Source organism: Callionymus lyra, chromosome 4, assembly GCF_982586985.1.
Source record: "Callionymus lyra chromosome 4, fCalLyr1.hap1.1, whole genome shotgun sequence".
NCBI classification, from domain to species: domain Eukaryota; kingdom Metazoa; phylum Chordata; class Actinopteri; order Syngnathiformes; family Callionymidae; genus Callionymus; species Callionymus lyra.
In genome coordinates, this window is record NC_141821.1 from 10,623,790 (window position 1) to 10,645,947 (window position 22,158).

Consider the following 22,158-nt stretch of genomic DNA (forward strand, 5'->3'; position numbering starts at 1 on the left):
CATCCTAGCATGAATGCTGCTGGCATGTGTGTAGCATATGTTTACATAATCACATTAACATTCTTTTAATGAGGGATAATCAATAACTATGATAATCTACTTTTAAAAATAACCGCTCAATTTGAGAAAAACGGACAACTTGTGTCTTCACTGGATAAGGTAAGGTAAAACTTTATTGATCCCTCAGGAGGAAATTGTTTTTTTCCAATAGCCACAGAAAATACAGCAATTTTTCATAAAAAATAAATCAAAATAAAATAAGAACAAGAACAAATAGAAATAAAGAGAATATGATATAATCTAAGTCTAAAGATACAATCTAATCTATTATTAATAATAAATTAATTGATATAAATGTTCGTGTTGTTGACATTTCGTGAGTGTCTTGTTATTGGGCAAAAGTTGTTTTTTAAGTGAGAACTTGTCAAATTGTTTAGCAGGGAAGAAATAAGATGATGCTTTTAAATTACTTTTACGTAAGAAATAAAATAAAAACAATCATCATTAAAAAGAATAAAAGTTTGATCTAGTTTGTCTTTAAAAACAATAGACTTTGCCACCGTACGACTTGTCTTCAGGTAAAGAGTTGGTCATAATGTAATTACAGATCAATATATATATATATATATTTTAATATTATTAAAGTATTTAAAAATGTTTGTTTTTTTCTACATCTGACAACATTGATCTAATTTCTATTTCTTCTTAAACATTGAATTACCTTTGGATACAATCTTTTAAAATGACAACATTCTGAAGTCATAGTTGTGTCACAGTGTGATTTTGAGTCAGGTACACACACCCACACACACACTCACACACACACTCGTACTCTCCCACACACACACACACTCCCACACACACACACTGCATCATCACTTCCAGGACTTCATCGGTCCAGGCAACGTGGGTCGGGGAGGTGCGGGGAAGGTGATGTCGTAAAGCGGACTGTCGTAAACCAGGTGCGGATAAGGGGAGGTGAAGCGGGGGGGGGGAGGAGAAGGAGGTGAGGGTGGGGGGAGAGGGGTGAGAGGAGGTGACTCTCCGGCAGCATTTAGACACAACGACAGGATCATGGCGGATGGCCCCAGGTGTAAGCGCAGAAAGCAGGCGAACCCTCGGAGAAATAACGGTGAGTACCGAACCTTTGCTCCTCTCTCCCGGGGACCCCTCTCTCGCTCGCCCGGTGCGAACTTTGGCGAGAACCCACAGGTCCCGGTGCTGAGCCTGGGAAGAGCTGCTGGGAATGAGCGGTACCGTTATATACCTGGGTCGCGTCTCTCGCTCCGCCTGGCGCTCCTCGGCACCGGGACCGTTACTTCTCTCCTCTCTCGCTCCTTCTCTCCTTCTCACTTTTAAACACCCTTTTTTTTTTTTTTGGACTCTTTTTCGGGGTTCGGATTTTATTCTCTTTCGTTTCTTCTCTCATCCAGCACCAGCAGTGGCCGGACCTGTTTGCGAGGCGAGTCCGTTACTTGGTATCGCATCTCGCAATTCTGAATTTGATTAAAAAAAGAAAACATACACAAAAAACCCTCAACTCGGTTCCGGTTCTGAACGAGTGTTGAGTTTGATCGAGATCATGTTTTTTTGTTGTTGTTGTTGCTCAAAACTGATCGCTTTTGAGTGGATTTGAACACGAGTCACGCTCGCAAAACTGTTTGTTATTCCGTTTAAAACGTCTTCACCGGGTCGTGTTTTTTGGACTCTTGGATTAGTTTCATGAACTTGTAGCAGGTTCTGTCGGTTCCGACGCTCATTCAGCGGCGGTTCGACGAGCGCTGGTTCCGGGGGGGACGGGTGGGGGGGGCGCGGTACCGCGGTTCACTCCATATAAGGACCGCGGATCCTGTCCACTCGCTTTTTTCTTTTTCTTAGTAAAAAAAAAACAAAAGTGACACCAAACTGGATTTTCTTTTTAAACATTTCTTCTCGTCAAAAGATCGACTCGGTCTGTGGTCGTGGACCTCTGGTTCCGTCTCGCTAGGGGAGGGAGAGGGGAGGGAGGGGGCGAGAGTTCCCCCGTCTGTCCGGACATGAAATATACTTCTTTTTTTTAAAACCCGTCCACTGTGACCCACGTGAGATCAGAGACATTTAATGCCTTAAAGTTGGGATTTAAAAAAGTTGAGAATGTGTCGCGCGCTCGACGCGGAGCTGCCAGGACGAGATAACGGTTCCGAGATAACGGTCGCACGTTGTCATGTGGCGCGTATGTGAACCAACGTTTCATGTTGAATAACACCGTCGAACAGGTATTACCTCGTGTTCGTGGAGACGTGTTACAGCAACAAAAACTTTCAAGTACCTTAAAATAGTTACTTTTTAAAGATAGAGTTGTTTTTTTTAATACGTATAAAGAGATGCTAGATATATAGTACTATGAGATCACTATTTGGCAAGTACATACTCAATAAACACGCGTTTAAAATAGAATATTATTACCGTAAACAAGTGTTAACACATCTGAATGACTCATCATCATAAATTATTATAAGTATTTCCCATCTTATTTTTTTTTTTAAACTATCCTCTGTCATTTGTGTACAGGAAATACAAACTACGATCTTTCACTTTCATTATCCAGTTCTGACAAATAAAGTCAAATGACAAACTACGATAGCATCTGTTTAACCATAGTTTACAGTTTGACTTTTTTACCTGCTAATAAACAACAGCACAAATCAGAAAGTGAGCTCATGTCCGAATGTGATCTTGTGATTGATAAAATAAGCGCTTTATTGACCCGTTTGAAAGGTCCATCTTTTGTTTGAAATGATGGCCGACCGGTTTGTTTTCATAGCTATGGGGTGTGTGTCGTCTCTGGAGCCCACATGTTAGGACACACCTCAGATAACGGCGCGATGGATTCCTGCCGCTCGCCAAACAGGGGTCGGCGTAAAAATCATTTATCGATAAACGACAGAAGGCTCCGTTGACGTTTGAAGTCACTTCCCATAACAAGTCACATGTGTTGCCTCTCATTTGCATTTCCTTTAAAGGGCCATCAAGGTTTTTTTGCACTTCCTATCAGCCCCGGAACAAGGCTGACGGTCTGTCATGTAAATCGGCGGCTCTTTCCTTTTCAATTCGAGTCCTCCGTGCAGTTATTCTCAAGGCTGTGCAGCTTTACAAATCTTACCAGAACTATCTGCTCGAGTGGGCGAGAGTTTTACCTTTTTTTTTTTTTTTTAATCTGCTCTTCTGGTTGTTAGAGCCAGATCCACTGGTCAGGCCCGCGGAGATCAAGGTTTGTAAACACGGAGGTGTCAACAGCCGGGGGGGACGACAGGTGTTCGCAATTGGTGCGATTCCTTCAGCCGCTTTTGTCGCTTCCCCTCAGGAGTAGCAGTCGTTCCCCCCGACGGTCGTTTCACACAGTAATTTAAGAGAAGAATGTGACCAGTGTCGGCGCTATGACGCCTCTAGAGGGCAGTGTATCAAATCAAAGTAGGCGTGTATAACACCCTGGACTACTTTTCAAATGTACGATTGTCAACGTTTTTTCCATTTTGTTATCGATGGCCTGCTAGCACGAGAACTAAAAGCAACATTCAGGTAGACCTTAGCAAGCGAGCTACATGAGCGGTTGATGGACATGCTACGCTAGCTATAGCTACATTAACAGGTCGGTTACCATTACAATTTGAAAGAGTTTAAATGGATCATGTGTATGTGTTTGACCCAGTGTTTCACACAAGTGGCATTTTTTCACCTAGGCCACATTAGCCAAATCAAACCTGCCAAGTGGTTTTATTGTGGCCCACCATATGGTTTGTTGAAAGTAGACCCCTGTTATTTTTGTGACCTGTACAAGTGTTTACGGTAAGAAACAGTTATCATTGATCTTTTACATTCATAAAGAGGCTTCGTACAACAGTAAAACTATCATTGAAGGAAAGAAAACATGTTTGAGGAAAGAATAACAAACACAAAGGATAACAAACACAATACATTTTGAGCCGCTTTGGACGGTTAGCGACGGTAGCAACTTAGCTAACGTTGTTGTTAGGTCACTGCTAACAATATTAGCAAGTAATATAAACAGTGACTAATAAACTACGACAGTCACACTTACAGGTGAGACACACTAAACCGTGATTATTGTTTTATATTGCCAACATTATTGGGGTGCAAGTGTAGATTTGTTGCTTTATTGACTGGTGAGTCGGGGGTTCTGGAGACACACATGTCACCTCAGTGCTCAACACACATCTGTTTACATTTAAAAAGGTCCACCCCTGTGGTGTGAAGACTCAAGAGGAAATATTTCATTTATCTCTCCTTTAAAAGTAGGAATAAAATCCCAAACCCTCTCACCCTTCCTTTAATTCGGGGGGTTACGACACAGTAGCCAAGGGGTGCTCTTGATTGCCCCCTGACCTAGGCACCCATGCGTGCCTAGAGTATGACTTCACTTTCCTCCCCCTGTGCCATTGTGAGGCTTCCAGCATGTCCAATTGTGTTTGTGTTGAAGTCTGTTCAATGAAAGGGGGAGAGAGGGGAGGATGAGAGAGGGGGGGGGGGGGGTGTTGGAGACCCAAGCCTCTTTCTCCACTCCCTCCTTCCCTGCGTCCATTCTTTGCTGACCCCTTAAACTGAGTGTTCCCCGTGGAGTCGAAAAAGTGGGGGGTTGGACAGAGTTGGTGAGGTGACCAACGATTTTTACAACAGGTGACAGCTGACGGACCGGGTCTGGCACACCAAGCGTTTCTGTCTCTGGCTCGGACCGTAAGCTGACCCGAGACGTATAATCTCCAGACATATTTTCAAGCAGAAACTTCCAACCACACATGAATTTAATGGATACTATTATCGAAACCGGGGTTTCCGTGCTTGGGAAAAAGACGTCGTCCTTGTTTGACCGTCGAATTGAAATGATGACCGCATACCCGGCCCAGCTTAATGATTAGCTGCTCCCATGGAGGCTCACCACATTAGCCTATAAAAGGTGCTCTTCCTCTGTGAAGGAGGAGTTCTGAACCCAGAGTCAGTTTCAGTAACCCCCTTAACTGCGCTTGGATGTGCTTTATTGGGGTTTGTGTGCTTGAATGCGTAAATGAACCATTGTGTGCCCGGGCTTTAGTGCGAAAGCCCGAGGAGAAAGAGCCTAGTTACCTTTGCAGTTTGCCTGCTCTACCTCATACACTTTCAGTGGCAGAAGAAAAGGGCCATTCAGCGGGCCCGGCATGGGGAGGGAGAGCCCTTTTCACACTCTGCTTGTGGGAAACTTCTCCACCATACTGTGCATGGCATTTGCATATGACCCATTCTTTTACCCAGAAGGTCCTTGCGAAGGGAGGAATTTGTGGAAGGTTCACAGAATTCATCAAATCCATCTCGCGTACGGCCTTAAGGCCTTCAGGACATTAGACTGTTTGTGTCGTCGGACGTCAACAGTTGTGACAGGCCTGGGTTTGTTTTCCGTATGAAGATATGTCTTAATGTGAGAATAATGTGATGCAACTGGAAGTGTTTGTTTTGAATTGGTAGCTTGAAGAATTTGCCTCACGAAATGCCTCCATAGCCTTAAATATCTGACAACTGCATTGATGTAACTGTAGCGTCAATTCTGGAAGACACCTTATTAGAAGTAGGTTACGTTGTGAAGCGGCTCGAGGCCATAATTGACGTCCCTGAATGGACGTCTATATCCTGGAGATGCTCGGTTGCGAGAGGTCGAGGGGGCGGGCGGGGTGGTGAGTGGTTGGTTGGGGGGGCACAATGAGGCCTCCATGGTGTCCTCATTCTTAGGTCTGACTTCAACCCCCCCGTCTCTTGATTGACCAAAAGAGTAAACACTTCTTGTGAATTGTCACATTTCTGCAATCCTGCGGGAATGTTGTTCTGACCCTAAACACCGCTCCGGAGAGCGATGTCGGCAGACATCTGGGAGGAGAGCTCACTTAAGTGTATCATGCAAGTTAACTGAGCAGAAAAGCCTCCTCCTCCCACCGCTGTGTTTTCCCGAACTGCGAACAGTGAGTCAGAGACACAGGTGTGTGTTCTACCTCTCGAACCTCCCAGCCTAGAGTTTTTTTTTTTGCAGTACTTGTACAGTACTATTGCGGTCCCTCAAGAGCGAAACGTTCCCGCCTGTTGATGTTGGAGTAAGAAGCGTCGGTTCCAATCTCACCCTCCTCCTCCTCCTCCACCTCCACCACCTCCTTCTGTGGCCTCCACCCCCCCCCCTCTCGTGGTTGAGCAGTTAATGAAAAAATACTGGGCTGACACAATAGCGCGGAGAGGGCGGGCCCGGCTCTTCACCTGAGCGCCAACTTCACGTCTGGTTTTATTATTGAAAAAAAAAATAGATGGAGATGGTCTTTTTCTAAACACGTTTGACCTCGTTTTAACCCCCGCAGCACCGCTGTCCGCTCGGATAAGAGGTGATGACATCAGACAATTTGTTTTGCCATGTGTTGTGATTTGAACGGAGACAAGATGCTGGAGCTCCGCCAGACCGTTATGATGACCATATTGATTTTCCTCTCTGTAGCACGCCGGACCGATAATAGCCCTCCTGAGGGGGGGGGGGGGGGGGGGGGGGGCACGCATTCACATTCACACACCGATTCCAGCCGCTCCGGCCGTGATATCCCGAGGGCCAGGGTGACTCACAAATTGAGTGCCCCCTTCATTCTATGAGCATTTTTTTTTTTTGACTAGCTAATGCTAAGCTAGGCCTGTGACAGCTCAGGCAAAGAAATCCTTAGTCACCCTGTTTGTTAGTTAGAGAGTGGGCCGGCTGCTATGCTGGATGTCAACATGAATAAACATCCACACAGGATTAATGAGAGAAGAATGGCCGGCCCCTGAAAACCGAGGGAGGGTAGAATAGAAGGAGGCATGGAGCATCCGCATCGCCCCCTTTAACCCCCCAAGCATTTCGTTGAGCTCCCCGTGCCCCCCCAGTGTGACCTAAACTAAGAAGGCAGCCAAGCCGAGACATGCTCAGTGACTACTGTACAAAAGAGGTTTCAGCTTGTATTTGTGGACGAGGAGGACAAAGCAGCTTACGACACTAGATTCCGTGTATTATCGTTGTTGACAGTGTGATATTTTTGTGTGCCTTTCCCCAGGCACCGCATGTACGGAGACATTAATAGAATCTGCATCTAAACCGTTGTGTATTCTTCTTTAAAATGATGTATTCTATTCAACGATGAGGCGTACAGTGGTTCAAGAGAGACGCAAAAAGTACAACAAATGTCTCGTTTTTTTCTCTTCATATAACCCACACCTGTGATGGACTTGGAGCCGAGTCCAGGGTCGATCTTTTTCCAAAGACTGACTCAACTCTGAATTTAGTCGGTGACCTTTGAGCTGCCCACCTGTCCCGGCCTCGCTGGCCAGCGCTCATGTGTTTACAGTCAAAACACGACGGGACCTCTTTCAGCTCCGTCCATAAATACCAGCTAGGTGAACAAGGTATCAGAGAAGTGAGGGGGACGGGGGGACGGGGGGGCTCAACAGTCTTTTGTAACCCAGGTCTTCAGAGTCGTTGGCCTTTAATTGACTTCATCTTGTCTTCTTATTTATTGATCTTTTCTGTCGCTACACTCACAGCCGTCATTCGCCATCAACGCTTTCAACCACCATCTCTCCTGCTCCAGCTCCAATTCTTCAATATCTCATAAATTGTCCCACTCTTTTCACCTCTTCCGGGGGCCTGTGCATTCTCCGCCATTCACCGGGTCTTGTTCCTCGTCGGACTCCGGCAGCTGCTTCGGCTCCGATCCTCAGGACACCAGCAGGTGCTGTCGGCATGCAGGCTCCTCGGCTGCACGGCTCTCATAAATAACACCTGACAAAAGTACGAGGGCAGCTACGGCGATGGCCGGAGAGAGATTAAAAGTTTCCTCTGGCAGCAGAACAGGGTGTGGCTCTCAGTCGAATGCCGGCCCCTTTCTCCGGGAGGACATGTTGGGAATACAGAGTGCAGCAGCGGCGGAAGGTTGTTTTTCCTTTTTTGTGAATAAGTTAAAATTTTCACTTAAAGAACCGTTTTATGCAAATTTTAAATGGATCTTTTTTTAAAAACACAAGGCCACTGCGTAGTGACTGGTTAAAGAGGGAAGTTTTCAGTAAGGCGGCGCTGTCCTTTCAGTAATTAGTCTGTAGAAGCTCCAAAAATGTAATTGTGCACTAAAAGCAAAGGAAGAGATCAGGAATAGAATTATGCGCAGCCTTTATTATCATTATCACGACTGAACCGACCCTCGCCACAAATGAAGCCATAAATCAGCGTCAATCAAGGACCCCTCATGAATATGGCTTCCTTCTCTTTGTAAGATCTCCCTCCTCAAAACCTGCCACATCCTGACTCATCAGAAGCGATCGATCAGTCGGAGGATAGTTTGTCACCCCTCTTGGCTCAGCGTGAACAAAACCCGGAAGTATGGAGGAGATTACGGCCCAGGATGCAACCTGAAAGCCCTTTATCTCTATGAAAACAAGGAGCTTCCTGCGACCATGCTCCGATCCAGGCCACATCCCCCCCCTCCCTCACCCCGGTGGCCCCCCAGCACCTGTGGCAGCCTATTTAAGGATCCTCCTCAGGGGAGACCACAAAGATGGGCCCACAACTAGAGAGGCAACAGAGAGAAAGGCTTTGGCTGTTTAAGCTAAAGGTTTTTCCCTGAAGGGTGCAGAGCATGTGGATGTTTTAAAAATAGAGACGACAAGGTCTACAACTTTCATTTAGTCTTTTTGTTTTCTACTTATGCAGCCAAGACACAAGAACAAACAAGAGAGCCAAAATAACAGGCCTGGTTTTGAGCAGAACTTCCATTGTTCTGCCAAAACAGCTGCCCAACAAATATAATGGTATAGAAGGATGAAATCATATCGTCCCGATGACATGTTTTAAACTGACTTTTTCTACTTATTTTAGAGAAAAGCCACCTCGGTTGCAACATGGACGCCTTCTCCAGCGAGAGTAGCTTGAAACGGTTTCCTCACATTAACATATAAGGCATGAATCAGCATCGTGAACACTTTATTAAACTTCATTTAGTAGGATAAGGCACCACCGGGAACAGGATAGGAAGTTGCTTCACATCTAAATCTTGACTCATCTTTTCGTAACAGAGGTGATAATCACTCACATTTTTGACCGGGTTTAACACCATGATGCTCTTGTACTTACAAAACACGCTCAAGAGGAACAAACTGTACGATCATGAATTCTCTGAACTTACAATTGTATAAACAAAAAGTAATTTGTGACTTTCTCAAAAATTAGAAAAAAGAAAGACTCGAGCGTTTTCTGGTTTTGTACCTTTTGTCCTGGAAAGCTTCAGAATGTACAGTCAGTACTTTAGCCGTGATGTAAATAAATAGAACCACCGTCTCCAATCCACTTTCATAGAACAGTTTGGTGGTCACTTCAAGGCCCTCAATTGTGACCAAACCAACCAAATATAACAGTTTTTTAAACAGTATCTAACAAGTTTGTGTCGACGGACTGGCTTAAAAACAGTATGTTTTTGTGTCGGGTATCTGACACAGCTGGCAGGGATGGTTGGTCTCGACCGTGGCCTGCGCAGAATTTCAATGACCCCCGTCCTCCCCACCGCCTTATTATGCCATCGCTGCTAACTGGCTCCCATTCACTGCAGTGTCCTGACTTCCCAATGGGACCATGACAAACAAGGACTATTCAGCCGCTTTAAAAAAACGTCCGCCCCCCTGCCAGCCCCGGCCCCCTTGTCTCGGTGCCAGGCTGCGGCGCGTCTCAACCGCCTCGGAGCCAGCGGCGGCGGGCGTCGTGCCACCGATTCTTCTGCCCTCGAACTGCGACCCATCCCGAGTAGCTAGAGCGAGTGTGTGCTCATGTGCTGTAGGTGTGGTGATGGTTGCAAGCTGAGCTCAACTTCCTGTTGTTACAGTCCATCAGGGAGATCAGGGTGGGGGGGGCGGGAGGGGGGGATGCTCCCATGAGATTAACCCGTGAGGGTCACATGGTGCAGCAGAAATGAGTTTTCTGTCTCTCGGTGTGTGTTTGTAACTCAGCGTGGTCCGTGATTGCATTCCTGACCTCCACCTGAATCCTGAACTGAGAGTGACCCGTCTCCGTGGTCCACTTTAATGCCTCGCACCTCGTCAACGGCGCTCCGAGGAGAACCTGACGTCCCCCCCCCCTCCCCCGGGCGGCCCGCCGACTCTATCTCTACCGGGCCAGATGTTTTGGAGAGTTTGTTTGTTTGCACAGTGGAAGTCGTTTTGGTCGTTGCCCACAGATGCCACATACCGACGGCTAAAGTTTCACACCTCCTGCGTTCTAGGAGTTGGAAAGATGGCGTCGAATGAAACGTCAGGAAGAAAACCTTTTGTAGGCCGAGCTTAGCTAGTCTGGTTCAGAACCATCAGGTGTCCTTTTTCATCCTCTGAAGTTTTCTTACTTCTTTTTAATAATATCAAAACATGAAAGAACATTCATCTGACAGATAAACAATTTGAAATCAAATCAATAACACAAACAACTTGAATAATTAAATTAAATAAAAGATAATGGATCTACTGACTCCTTTAAGAAACATCTTAAGACGTTTTCATTTGTTCAGGCTTTTCCTTGATTTTCTGGAACTCAAGTTGTGTTATCAGTTTTATCTTGATCTTTAAAGTTATATATATTAGTTATATACTTTATTGAATATTTTTTGATTGTTTAAGCGCTTTGTGACCCTGGTCTAGAAAAGCGCTATACAAATAAAAATGACTTACTTACTTACAGTTTCAACTATAACAAATAAATGAACAAACTATGTATTATATCTTTTTTTATTAAATAAATACAGACTTATTTCAAGTGTGGGAATAAATATAAATAATGATTTAGTGGTTCAAAGAAGAAAATAATGTGTTTAATGAAAGACTTAAAAAAATAAATATTAAGATAACTCGTTCCTAGTCCTTCTGGCTCTGGACCCGAGTGATGACAAACGTGTCTTTAAAAACTGAATGACATCACGGCTGGATCATTAAAGAGGAGTCTTAAGGAAGGACGCTCTCTCCTCCCGCCTGTCACCCCTCCATCACCAGCTGACCCCCTCAGTTAATTTACAACATCGGGCGACCGTCGGATAAATCCATCTAATCGGGGACGGCCATCGCGGTCCGGGCGTGGCGGTGACACATCGTCTAGACGGGGGTCGAGAGGTGAGCCGACGCCTCCATCTGGATCCGGAGGAATCTCACCTTCGTCGGACTCGTACTTCAAACCGGAGCGAGGCCCGGGTCGGTGTTATCTTCTCGAGAGCCTGCCGCCGCATTAATTGAATTGCCCGAGACGATATAAAGCTGCTCGTCGTTGCCCAAGAGTCTTTTTTTTTCGAAACCCTGCTCTCTGCGACGTCCTTGGGGAGCTTATCTCTCGGGCGGGACCGGTCATGTTTTTATTAAGACCCCCCGCTCCAAATGGACAAGATCATGTGATGGACAAGCAGATTAAAAGACTAATAAAACATACATCACAACATACACGGGGGGCCATCCCGAGGGACTTTTCGTCTATTAATATACAAGTATGGAGGATTATTGTCTGCTTGTCTCGCTGCCCGTGACGGTGGGATTAGGGTTCTGGGCCAGACAGATTGGATTTAAAAGTGTGTGTGTGTATGTAGGACTAAATGATTGCAGAACCACAAAGTCTTTATGTATGTGCGCACTGATCTCTGCTTGTAATGACTTAGCATCCTGTTGTGCTGCTGGATCAGTGTCACGTATTAGTGCAGCGCGATGTTTGATCCGCTTTTACTTTCGGCTCTTGTTGCCGTTTGTTCAGAAGAACCTCCTTCAAACATCCGTTCATCAACGAGTCACTCGACACTATTGTGCTTTTTAACCGGCGTCAATGTTTGTCAACACAGTCGAGCCGCCGCACTAATTGCATTGGAGTCATTAAATGTCATGTGACCCGGATCCATTCGAGCATCACTAGCGTCCTGCGAGTCCACACACTAGCGTGGAGCTCCAAGTGAGACAGAAGGTTAATGTGTTATTTAAGCGTGGATTGGAAAAACCGTGATCACAGTTGCCATACTTCGCTCTGCCAGCAGCAATTGGGGTTTCAGATTCTTGCCGGAGGACATATTGACAGATTGTTGGGCGTCCGCTCAAAACTTTTTTTTTCGGTTGGAGGCCACTGACCTAAAAAAGATTCAGCGCGCATAATGAATATTCCTTCGATGCGGACATCGCCACTTATTGGTTTGGGTCCTTATCCTCGGTCGGTTCTGGTGGCCCAATCACTTTCTGGTACCTTTTGGTCACTGCTATCTTCCAGGTTTTTCGTTCCTCAAGGGGTAACAGGGAGCTTTCCGAGCAAACATGGTGGTTTGTCTGCCACTTGCCAAGGGAAACTTGGTTTCTTTACCGTCCCCTTCAACAATCCAGTGAAGAATAAACTAAATCTGGTTTTGAGTAAAACTACTCAACAGATATTTCTTGTTTGGTGGTGTTTTACGCAGAGTTTTCACAGAGTAAATGCACTTTAATTGTATTTCCATTGCAAAAGCATTTAGTCGGGAGCGTGGCTGTTATGGTCCTGAGTAAGAACCCATTCATATGTAGGAAGTAATAACACATTTAAAAGTAAACCGAAAGGCGGTAAGTGGATCCAAGAGTCCTCGTGTGAGTGAGAAGTTTTTGAATGTGTACTCGAGTGGAGATGTCCTACAGATACTGTACAGGCAAAATGTGTGTCCTTTACCTGTATTAACATGCGGTCCACACACGACCCACAACACACATCCAAAGGATGTTTATCCCCCAAGGGCGCTGAGCTAAAGGAGAGAAAGCCCCTTAATCATGTCCCTGTCCCACATCCTTGTTATCAGCCACGATTAATGAGCTCTCTATTAATGAAAAAAAAACAGGAGGTGCCAACCCGTCACAGTTTGGGGGGGGGGGGGGGGGGGTCCGTGATGCTAAACACTCCTCAGGTGCAGTGACATCATAAAGGAGATAGGATAGCTGTCACAGCTCACTTCTGTCAGGGACCCGAAAGGAAGCGTGTCTGGATTACTTAATCCACTAATCTGTAGTTCTTCCATACATCAGCCACTCTTTTGTCTGAGGCTTCTGTAAGAAAGCGATGGAGAAATAGAAGAAATAAAGAGGTGGGGGGGGTGACTTGGTGAGTATGATGAGAGGAAGAAGGCGGCAGGTGCAAACGGACACCCGGCGCAATCACCGGTGCACAGCGAAAAAAACGCCGTCAGGAAATCAAGGTTGTCTTGGCAACGTGGCGGTATCGATTAAATGCAGCCATCATGTCAGAGTCCCGGTGGAAATTACACCGTGTTTGGTTTCAGGAGGAAGCTGGAAGGCAGGTGATGTCAGGGGCGGATAATAAATGAAGTTTAACGACAGGTCAAACGCTCGGGAGTCGATGGTCTCCGCTCACCTGAAGCCGCTATCGTCGAAACAATGTTTGCCCTCCTGTCACATGATCACGTTCGTTTCAAAACTCTCCCCGAACATCACAGGATCCAAAGGTGCGTGGATAGTTCCTGCAGGACGGACAGGTTGTTAGCAAACATCTACCTGCACTCTTGAGCCAGAAACGCACACTGGTGTTGCGTAAGCAGTGCGCAGGAATAATCAATGCTCGGTATTGACCTGTCAGGGGAGGTATTTACGGCTGATGCCACTTTTCTTTCGTTCATTTATTTGCCTCTTTTCTCGTTCTCTGTGTGGAAAAGGAACGAACCACCAAAGCTGTAGTAAGTTCCAGATGTTTGCGTCAAGACCGGTGCTGTGTCTCAAATCGCATACTACTCTTAGTATACTACAAGTTAGTATGCATCAGTTTAGTGTACGTACTAACTAGTACGCAAATTCTCCACAGATAGTATGTCTCAAATCAAACACTGCTGCTACACACTAACCGGAAATCACATGACAGCTTCTTCTTCTACTACTATTTAACGATGTTTCAACCAGCTGTTTGAACGCTATCGCCACCTGCTGGCAGCACGTATTGCAACTTTGGAAAAAGAAATAAAGAAAAAAACATGTCAATATATCGAAATATTCGCGAGATATTTAAGCTGGTATCAGCAGCGAAGACGTGTTTATCCTCCTACTGCTGCTGAAAATGCACCTGTAAGTATATGAATATATATGCATTTATATATGACGTAACTTCTGTTTAAAACGTCATTAAGATGGCGGCTGTTTAGGGTGGTTAGTGTCCATCGAACCCTGCTCAGTTTTGTGGGCGTGTTAGTACGCCAATTTAGTGTGCATGGCGCAGTAAATTTCGCATACTAAGAATTGAGACGCACTAACGCACTAAAAATACTAACTTTGAGTACACTAGTATGCGATTTGAGACACAGCACTGTACACACTAGCATTCCACCTATGTGGTAGTGTGAGTGCTACAAGTCCGTCGTTCTGGTAAACCCTCAGTTCTCCCCGTCAGTGCAGCCCGATTTGCCGCTCGACAGATGGGTTCCTTTTGCTGTGCGGTACGATGGGAGTCGGGTCATTAGAGGGTTAAAAACAGCTGGACCTCACACCGAAACAACATGTTATGGTGGAGTGAACGCGACGTCGATGTTTGTGGTGTGTAAGCAGCATCCCAGGTCCCCTCTCATCTCGTCTATTCTGAGCCGGGGCTAATGTGGCGGCGGAGCGTGCTGAGTGAGTCAGCGGTCATTAGGGTGTGCAGACAGCACTCTGCCCGAGGCCACAGGAGCCAGTCTGTCTAATGATGAGGCCGGTCAAGTGCCTTCCACGAGCAGGACGTCCTGCGGTTCCGTGCACTTCTCCCGGGCTCCGACCCACCGTCACTTAAACTCCACTCGCTTCTGACCGGGTTTTTTTTCTCGAGTTTTTGGGCGAGTCTGGGGAGTGTGCGCCCGTCACGTCGTAAGTGACTGGAGCGTCGAGGGAGAGTCTCGTCCTCCCCTGGGAGAGGCCGACTGAACTGGAATGTAAACATGGCAGCTAAATAAACGGTCGCGGAGAGAGAGAGAGAGAGAGAGAGAGAGAGAGAGACCGAGGGGGGAATGAGAGGTCTCAGCATCCAAAGAAAAAAAAACACTTCCTTTCTGACGACAAACCTGTGGACTGTATGCGACGGTGCAGCCATAAAGCCAGACTCTTCGGACCGTTATCTCATCGGGGAAAGCGGGTGTGACTTCCAGCATGAAGCCAGGCTCACAAGGACAGCTCAGCATTCCTCTCCCTCCTCTGACTTTAGCACCTTATCTCAACCTCTCGCTCTAAAATAAGATGTCCCGTGGCACCATCAGTCATCCACAGCTCCGCAAATACTCCTGATATTGTCGTCCTTGATAACTAAAGATTGACTAGATAAGGAGCGCGGAATGTGTGTGTCACTGTATTTAAAGTTATTTAGTTTAACGTCTCATTGTCGCTTCAGTGTGACTCACAGGTTTTTTTCACTTTCTTTCTCTCTCTCTCTCTCTCTCTCTCTCTCGAGCGGCTTTTTTTGCATTTACCCTCCAGCGAGCGACTACTGTGCATTGATGTGGTGGCACAGGTGCTGCCAGCTGCTCTTTCTTGTGGCTTCAACTGAAGACAGGTGGAAGCCGTTACGGTGTCGTGAGGCAACTTTAAGGCTCCTCCGAAATAGAGTAACTCGTGTATCTAAAAAGGGTACAACTGTGCGAGGGGGTTCCCTTGTGGGAAAGTACCCTTTGCATTTTTGTGAGGCAAAAGAGTTTCATCTCAGTTGGTGTCTTGGATTAAATGTGTTTACTCTACGTATTACAAATCTTGCTTTTGTTTCTGCCTGATGTTGTTGAGCTCGACGAGAAGGTTAAGGGTCGTGAAAGCCAAACATGGTGTAGTGAAGGTCAGCCATAACAATCATCGTCAGACGATCATATACCTCCTGATGCTATGTACTCCGTACGGCTGTTATCGTAAACTCACGCTATCATATTCCGGGATGTTACCACGGTATTGTCCTTTTCCAGTCAACGACCACCGTCTCGTGATCAATCCGGCAGCAGGTATTGACTTACGTTCAATAGCACTTTCTTCGTCGGGTAGATTTGAATTGCATCGCACGCGATTAGTATCAGTCACTGGTGGTGTAACCTTAGCTAGTAGCACCTTTAGAAAGCCCCCCCTTGTCTATAGCCTGGACCTTGTTGGATGTTGTTGCTTGACATGCATCGTGATGTGTTTCAATATATTTTTATTTTTTTAAATGTATCTTAACCCCGGACTAGAACCTATTCAGCTGAAAAACAAAAATGTCCAATAGGGGGCGCTGGGTTTTGGAAGGTCAACACTATTTATTGTCCTTTATGTTTAATTCTCCTCCTTAAAAAAATACCTTAGCTTTAGTATCAGCAACTTCTGTAGTTCAAACTCTTTAATTCTTTCAAACTTTTGGGGCTTTAACTGTCTGGACCTGAAGCCATTTCCAAAAAAAACCCTAATTCAGGCGAATAGAGATGTCTGTAATCTGAGTTACAAAAGTGATATTTCATAAACTGAAGTTCAATCCTCATCTTCATCCTGCCTCTCAGTGGCGCGAGGCCAGAGGTGCCGAGCCGATTCTTAACCTGGTGTTTGAGCGTCAACTCATCCTTTATTCATTCCCATTAAAGGCGCCGGAGAGTTTGCGGAGACGGACGCTTCCCCCTCCATTAGCAAGACAAACGACGGCGGCGCGAGCGACTTCGGCGCGCATCGCTAATGACGGGCGGCGATGAAATATGAAGCCTCCGCCTCACCTTCTTTTGTGTGACAAGTGACTGCGGAGGCCATGATGTATGAACGCCGGGATGCGGTGTGAAGTGTCGCTTGATGATATCTGGACGTGACATTAGCTGAGTGGACGAGGGGGAAAGCATGGTTGGATAGCAGAGTGGGCGTAACGTCGTGCTAACAGAAGTACAAGCTACAAACGAGCGAGGACAGATCTGCACACACACACACACACACACACACACACACACACACACACACACACACACACACACACACACACACACACACACACTTCTTGCCTTAACAAGAAGGATCTGTCTCGCCTGCAGTGGATACAAAACTCTGCAGCAAGAATTCTGAGCCACTCTCGTAGAAGAACTCACATTTCCCCGATCCTTAAAACTGTTCACTTGCTGCCAGTTTCTTTCAGGATCATTTTAAAATTCTGGTTCTTACTTTCAGATCTATTCATGGTCAGACCTTCCATCAGTGATCTGATCCAGCCTTACACCCCAGCTCGGGCTCTGAGGTCTGTGGATCAGAATCTATTGATGGTTCCTGAACACGGTTCAAGACCAGAGGAGAGAAATCCTTCCAGACTGTTGCTCCTAAGCTTTGGAACGATCTCTGTGTTTGATCTACTGACTCCTTCAAGAAACATCTTAAGACATTTTTATTCGTTCAGTCTTTTCCTTGATTTTCTGGAACTCCTGGATTGTTTCTCTATGTTATCTTGACCTTTTAAGTATTTATTTTATTGAGTATTATTTTGATTGTTTAAGCGCTTTGTGACCCTGGTCTGGAAAAGCGCTCTATAAATACAAATGACTTACTTACTTACACACAATTTAGTCAATTATCAGTTTACAGGCAAATAATGCTTCGCTCTAAAGCTTTACGATATTCTTGGAATCGAACCAGCAACCTTGAGTCAGAGAGGCCACTGTAACAAAGAAAGAAAAACCTTCATCATCGTTGAGTTTGTTGCATGCGAGTCTTTAGAAAGTTAAATACACCGAGGACTGCTTGTTAGCAGTTATGCTAACGCTATCTGCTTCCAAAACTGCTTCGCTCCACAGTAGTACGTGGAATTATGTCGCTCCATAAACCTGACACCGGAGCAAGTATCAGCATCTCGCAGCCTCACCTCCTTGTTTCACCGCGTGCGAATAAAAGCGCAGATAAAAGCGGTGGCCGGACGGCGAGAGTGCTGAGATAAAGGTTACGAATGGTGATGAAAATAGTCGGAAGTGCATCGCCAGCGACTCTGGCAGGCAGACGGGGAAAGACGGAGCGTTTTCTGCGCGGTTGGTGGAATTTTGAGCGGGGATGTGTTCTGGATGAGGTGTGGGGGGGGGGAGTGGAATATCAGCATATTCCACCCACTGTCATCCACACCTCTTCTGTCTTCTTAACCCTCGGTGGGCTTTGTTTTCGTGGCGTACTGAGGGTTAATGATGCCTGGCTCATGGGCACATCACTTTCTTTCCCTGACATGTTATCACATTTGAATATTTATAGATACTTGCTTAATTTAATAGTAATCTCGGGCCAGAGAAATAAACACCCTGGAGGTGTCAGTAGAGAGGGTGTAGTAGTTTTAAAAAAAATGTGCTCCTGCACTACAACAAAGATGGCAGTGACTGTGAGAGGATGTGTCAGTTACTCTTATTTTGAAAGATTTTAAGCACATATTTTACTCACTAGGTAAACAGTCTTATTTTACTATTAGGAATATTTGGTTGTACAGGATTTTGCAGTAAAAAGGTAATCAATATATCGTTTTTATGTCAACATCTAAATTAAAAAAATAAAAAAGTTTGTTTTGATTCATAAAAAACAACGACATTTAACTTATTTAAGGATTAAAAAAATTAAGACATGCATAATATAGCCCTGACACCAAAAGATAACTTTAATTAAAAAAATAAACTTTTTTTTAAACAAAAGTTTAAGCTTTTTGTGGCGCGTTAAAAAACCTTTACATCGCTGTGATGATGATGGACTTTCTGACTCTCCTCAAGTCTTTTTTTAAATGATTTTTTTTTATTGTTTTAATCGTTTAAAACATTTTTTTAAACACATGAATGTAACAGCAGTTAAAGGTCTATTTCATTTTAGGGGGTGTAGGTTTGGGGGGTGGGGGGATGTCTTGTAATAAGGAGGTCGGGAGTTTCCTGTAATCCCGGACCCTCTGCCGGCAGAGGGTCCGGCCGACCCCGGGCCTGCTGCGACCAGGTCTGTGTTGCGGAGCTGCTGGATCAGAGCCACCAGAGAACAGGGTTCTGCTCTCCATAATCACACGATCAGGTATCTGTGGCGGCATCATCGTAGCGGCGAGCAGATGACCGTGAGCTTTGTTGGCCCACACCAGCACAAACACGGAGGGGATTAGTACGTCCATTTATTTTTATTTTTTTATATAGACAACAAGCGCCGTCTCTTTGTCGCACGGAAGCCTCTCTGATTAATGAAACGCTATCGACGACGTCCCGGGCCTCGTGCCGCAGCAGCAGGTGCTTGTCCTGCGCAACGGGGGCCCATCTGATGGTAATCTGTAATCTGTCTGGCTTAGAGTCGCAGGCTCAATGTGTCGCTTTTAACAGGATGACGGCGGCAGAACGTCAACATTGTTTAAAAAAGGGTCGAGCAAACATCAACTCGAGCTACTGCTTCGACGCGTCGGTGTTTACACGCCGCACCTCGGCTGTGCTAGCATCAAACTGCTGACGTTGATCGATTATATGTAGAGTCGCCATTTTTTTGGGGGGGTAACCCGGAAAATGTTCTTCGAGTCTCTACGGTGTCTAGCATGAGCATTAAACATCAACTGTTTTTTTTTTCGAAAGGGCTTTCCATTAGGAAAACATCAGTAACTAAAAGCATTGTTTCTGGGCAACATAGCTCGAACGGTAAAGTGGTTGTCTTATGTAAGTAAGTAAAGGTTTTCTGTAAAGTGCCTTCTAGACCAGGGTCACAAAGCGCTTTGACAATCAAAAACAATACACAGCTAAAATATATACTTTAAAAGATCAAGACACATAAGACAAACACAGGAGCCCATGAAAATCATGGAAAAGCACAAATAAAAGTGTCTTAAGATGTTTCTTGAAGGAGTCAGTAGATCATCAAACACAGAGAGAGGAAGATCGTTCCAAAGCTTAGAAGCAACAGTCTGGAAGGATTTCTCTCCTCTGGTCCTGAAGCGTGTTCAGGAACCATCAGTAGATTCGGATCCACAGACCTCAGAGCCCGAGCTGGGGTGTAAGGCTGGATCAGATCACTGATGGAAGGTCTGACCATGAATAGATCTGAAAGTAAGAACCAGAATTTTAAAATTGATCCTGAAAGAAACTGGTAGCCAGTGAAGAGTTTTAAGGATGGGGGGAAATGTGAGTTCTTCTACTAGAGCGGGTCAGAATTCTCGAGTTTGGTATTAACTGCAGGCGAGACAGATCCTACTTGTGTGTGTTAAATGTTACGAGGAGAAGTTGTATGTTAGAATTTATTTTATTCTCATGGATTTACAAAGAAATGACTGGATTCATAGAATTGTTGGGATGAGTTACTCATACTGTTGACAGGGTTTAACTCCTCGGTAGTGCCGCATGTTAACACGTGTAACTTGTAAGATTTAAATCCCAGTGGTCATGTTTTTGGCCGGATAAAAACTTCCTGTACACACAAGCATGGTGTGCGAGTACACAGAGAGCAACTTCTCTAGATGTTTGTCTTCCTCCTGGTTTCATAAGCGACTAGTGCTCTGCAGTTTAAGTCAACATTCTATCACACAACGTTCTGTCTGAGGTCAACAATTATCCTCAGATCGCCAGCCAGAGCAGGATTGGATATTTTTCCTCCTGATGGACAGAACCGTGTCCACGTGTGAAGAGGAAACTCTTTCACGAGACACACACAGCGCCACAATTGTTTTTTTTTTATTGGACAGTAATGGCCGCCACAAACTTTGATTATTATCATGAGAAGTTTGATGCAACTGTTTGAGTGTTCAACAGATCCACACCTTGACTCTGTGACTCTGCACATGATTGATGACTCTTATTGTGGAAGATTGTGGTCTCTGTACTCTGGGGTGTTTTTGTGTTGCCGGGTCTGCGGGTCACACCCTCTATGACTAAAACAGATGAATAAAGCTGCCTCATGGTTCGGGGAGAGAGTCCAAGGAGGGAAGAAACGTCCAAAACAAACACTGACGTCATGTTGTTGCTCTTTTTTCATTTTTCCATTGTTGCTCACAGAGATGTTTGGGTCTGGGATGAGAAACGGTTCTGGATGAAGATGCAATCTTCTCTATGGTGGAACTAACATGAATGAATGAGAGGATGAGTGTTGAAGATCACTTGAACACAAACTTTAAATATCTGCTTGATAAAAAAAACACAACATAGTATGAAATAAATGAATATTTAATCAATTAATACATCATATGTGTTTCAATTTTTTTAAGTAGTTCTAATATAATATATATATATATATATAAGAATATCAACTTCAAGTAATCCTGGAGCGAAACCTAAGTCAATATATGAGGAAATAATAGTTAATTTTATTTAAAAAATGTAAAATCAAAATCTCTTAATGAGATTTTTTAACGGATTCTGAGATCAGAGCAAACAATACTGAATGATGAATTTGAATTTTATAACAATAAACCAAAACAGAAAAGATAATTTGATCTTTTTTTAGTTTATGAATATTTTGGGAGAAATATCATTTTTATAGTACTTTCAATAAAAAAACTTAAAAAAAACTATACAAAAACTGAGAATTTGGGTAAATTGGGTTAATAAATGTAATTAAAAACACAAGAGGAAACAGGAGATATAAACAAAATGATCAATAAAGTTTTAAGAAACTTAGAATTATTGTTATATATTTACGTCTTTCGTTGTCATTTATTAATTCAGTCTTGAAAAACATTCTGTGCAAATATGATTTATTAAATCTTCCACACAACAAAGTATCAAGTGTATGACAACATAACTGCTTCACCGTCACGAGGCTTCAAAGATGGATTGTTAGATAATAAAGTCCGCACCATGTGACCTCCCCTCCACCAATCATCCCTCACACTTCTATCGAACAGAAGTTCCCCTGGAGCCTGGGCCGCGCCCGGCCGCGTCGGATACCGAGTAACCGCCTTTATTAAAGCGTCCGTTACAAAAAATGCGGACCGCTGATGCGTGAAACTTATCGGGGAGAAAAATGGTCGAGATTGTGTGTCGGCTGAAACGTCTCGTGTTACTAGGAAGCAGCTGGTGCATCAGATAAGGTCGAAGCAGTCAATGTCACCCAAGACAAGACTGTCGGAGACGTTGGCGCGGATCGTGTTCCCGAGGATCGGAAACAAACTGCGACGTATAAATGTTGATCTTCAGAAGTTCCTCGGGCGTCTGCAGGTAACAAAGGCAGCTAATGAGCTAACAGTATTAA

At 44.8% G+C, this 22,158-nt stretch overlaps 1 protein-coding gene across 1 annotated transcript in view; it reads left to right on the top strand.

The window, feature by feature from the left end:
- The first annotated feature begins 882 nt into the window (after window positions 1-882).
- zeb1b (zinc finger E-box binding homeobox 1b) overlaps window positions 883-22,158 on the top strand; it is a 52,828-nt gene continuing 31,552 nt past the window's right edge. Inside the window, exon 1 of the mRNA XM_087788740.1 lies at window positions 883-1,132. Within this exon, the coding sequence (XP_087644866.1) occupies window positions 1,075-1,132 (58 nt within the window). The 5' untranslated portion in view covers window positions 883-1,074. The remainder of the gene's footprint in view (window positions 1,133-22,158) is intronic.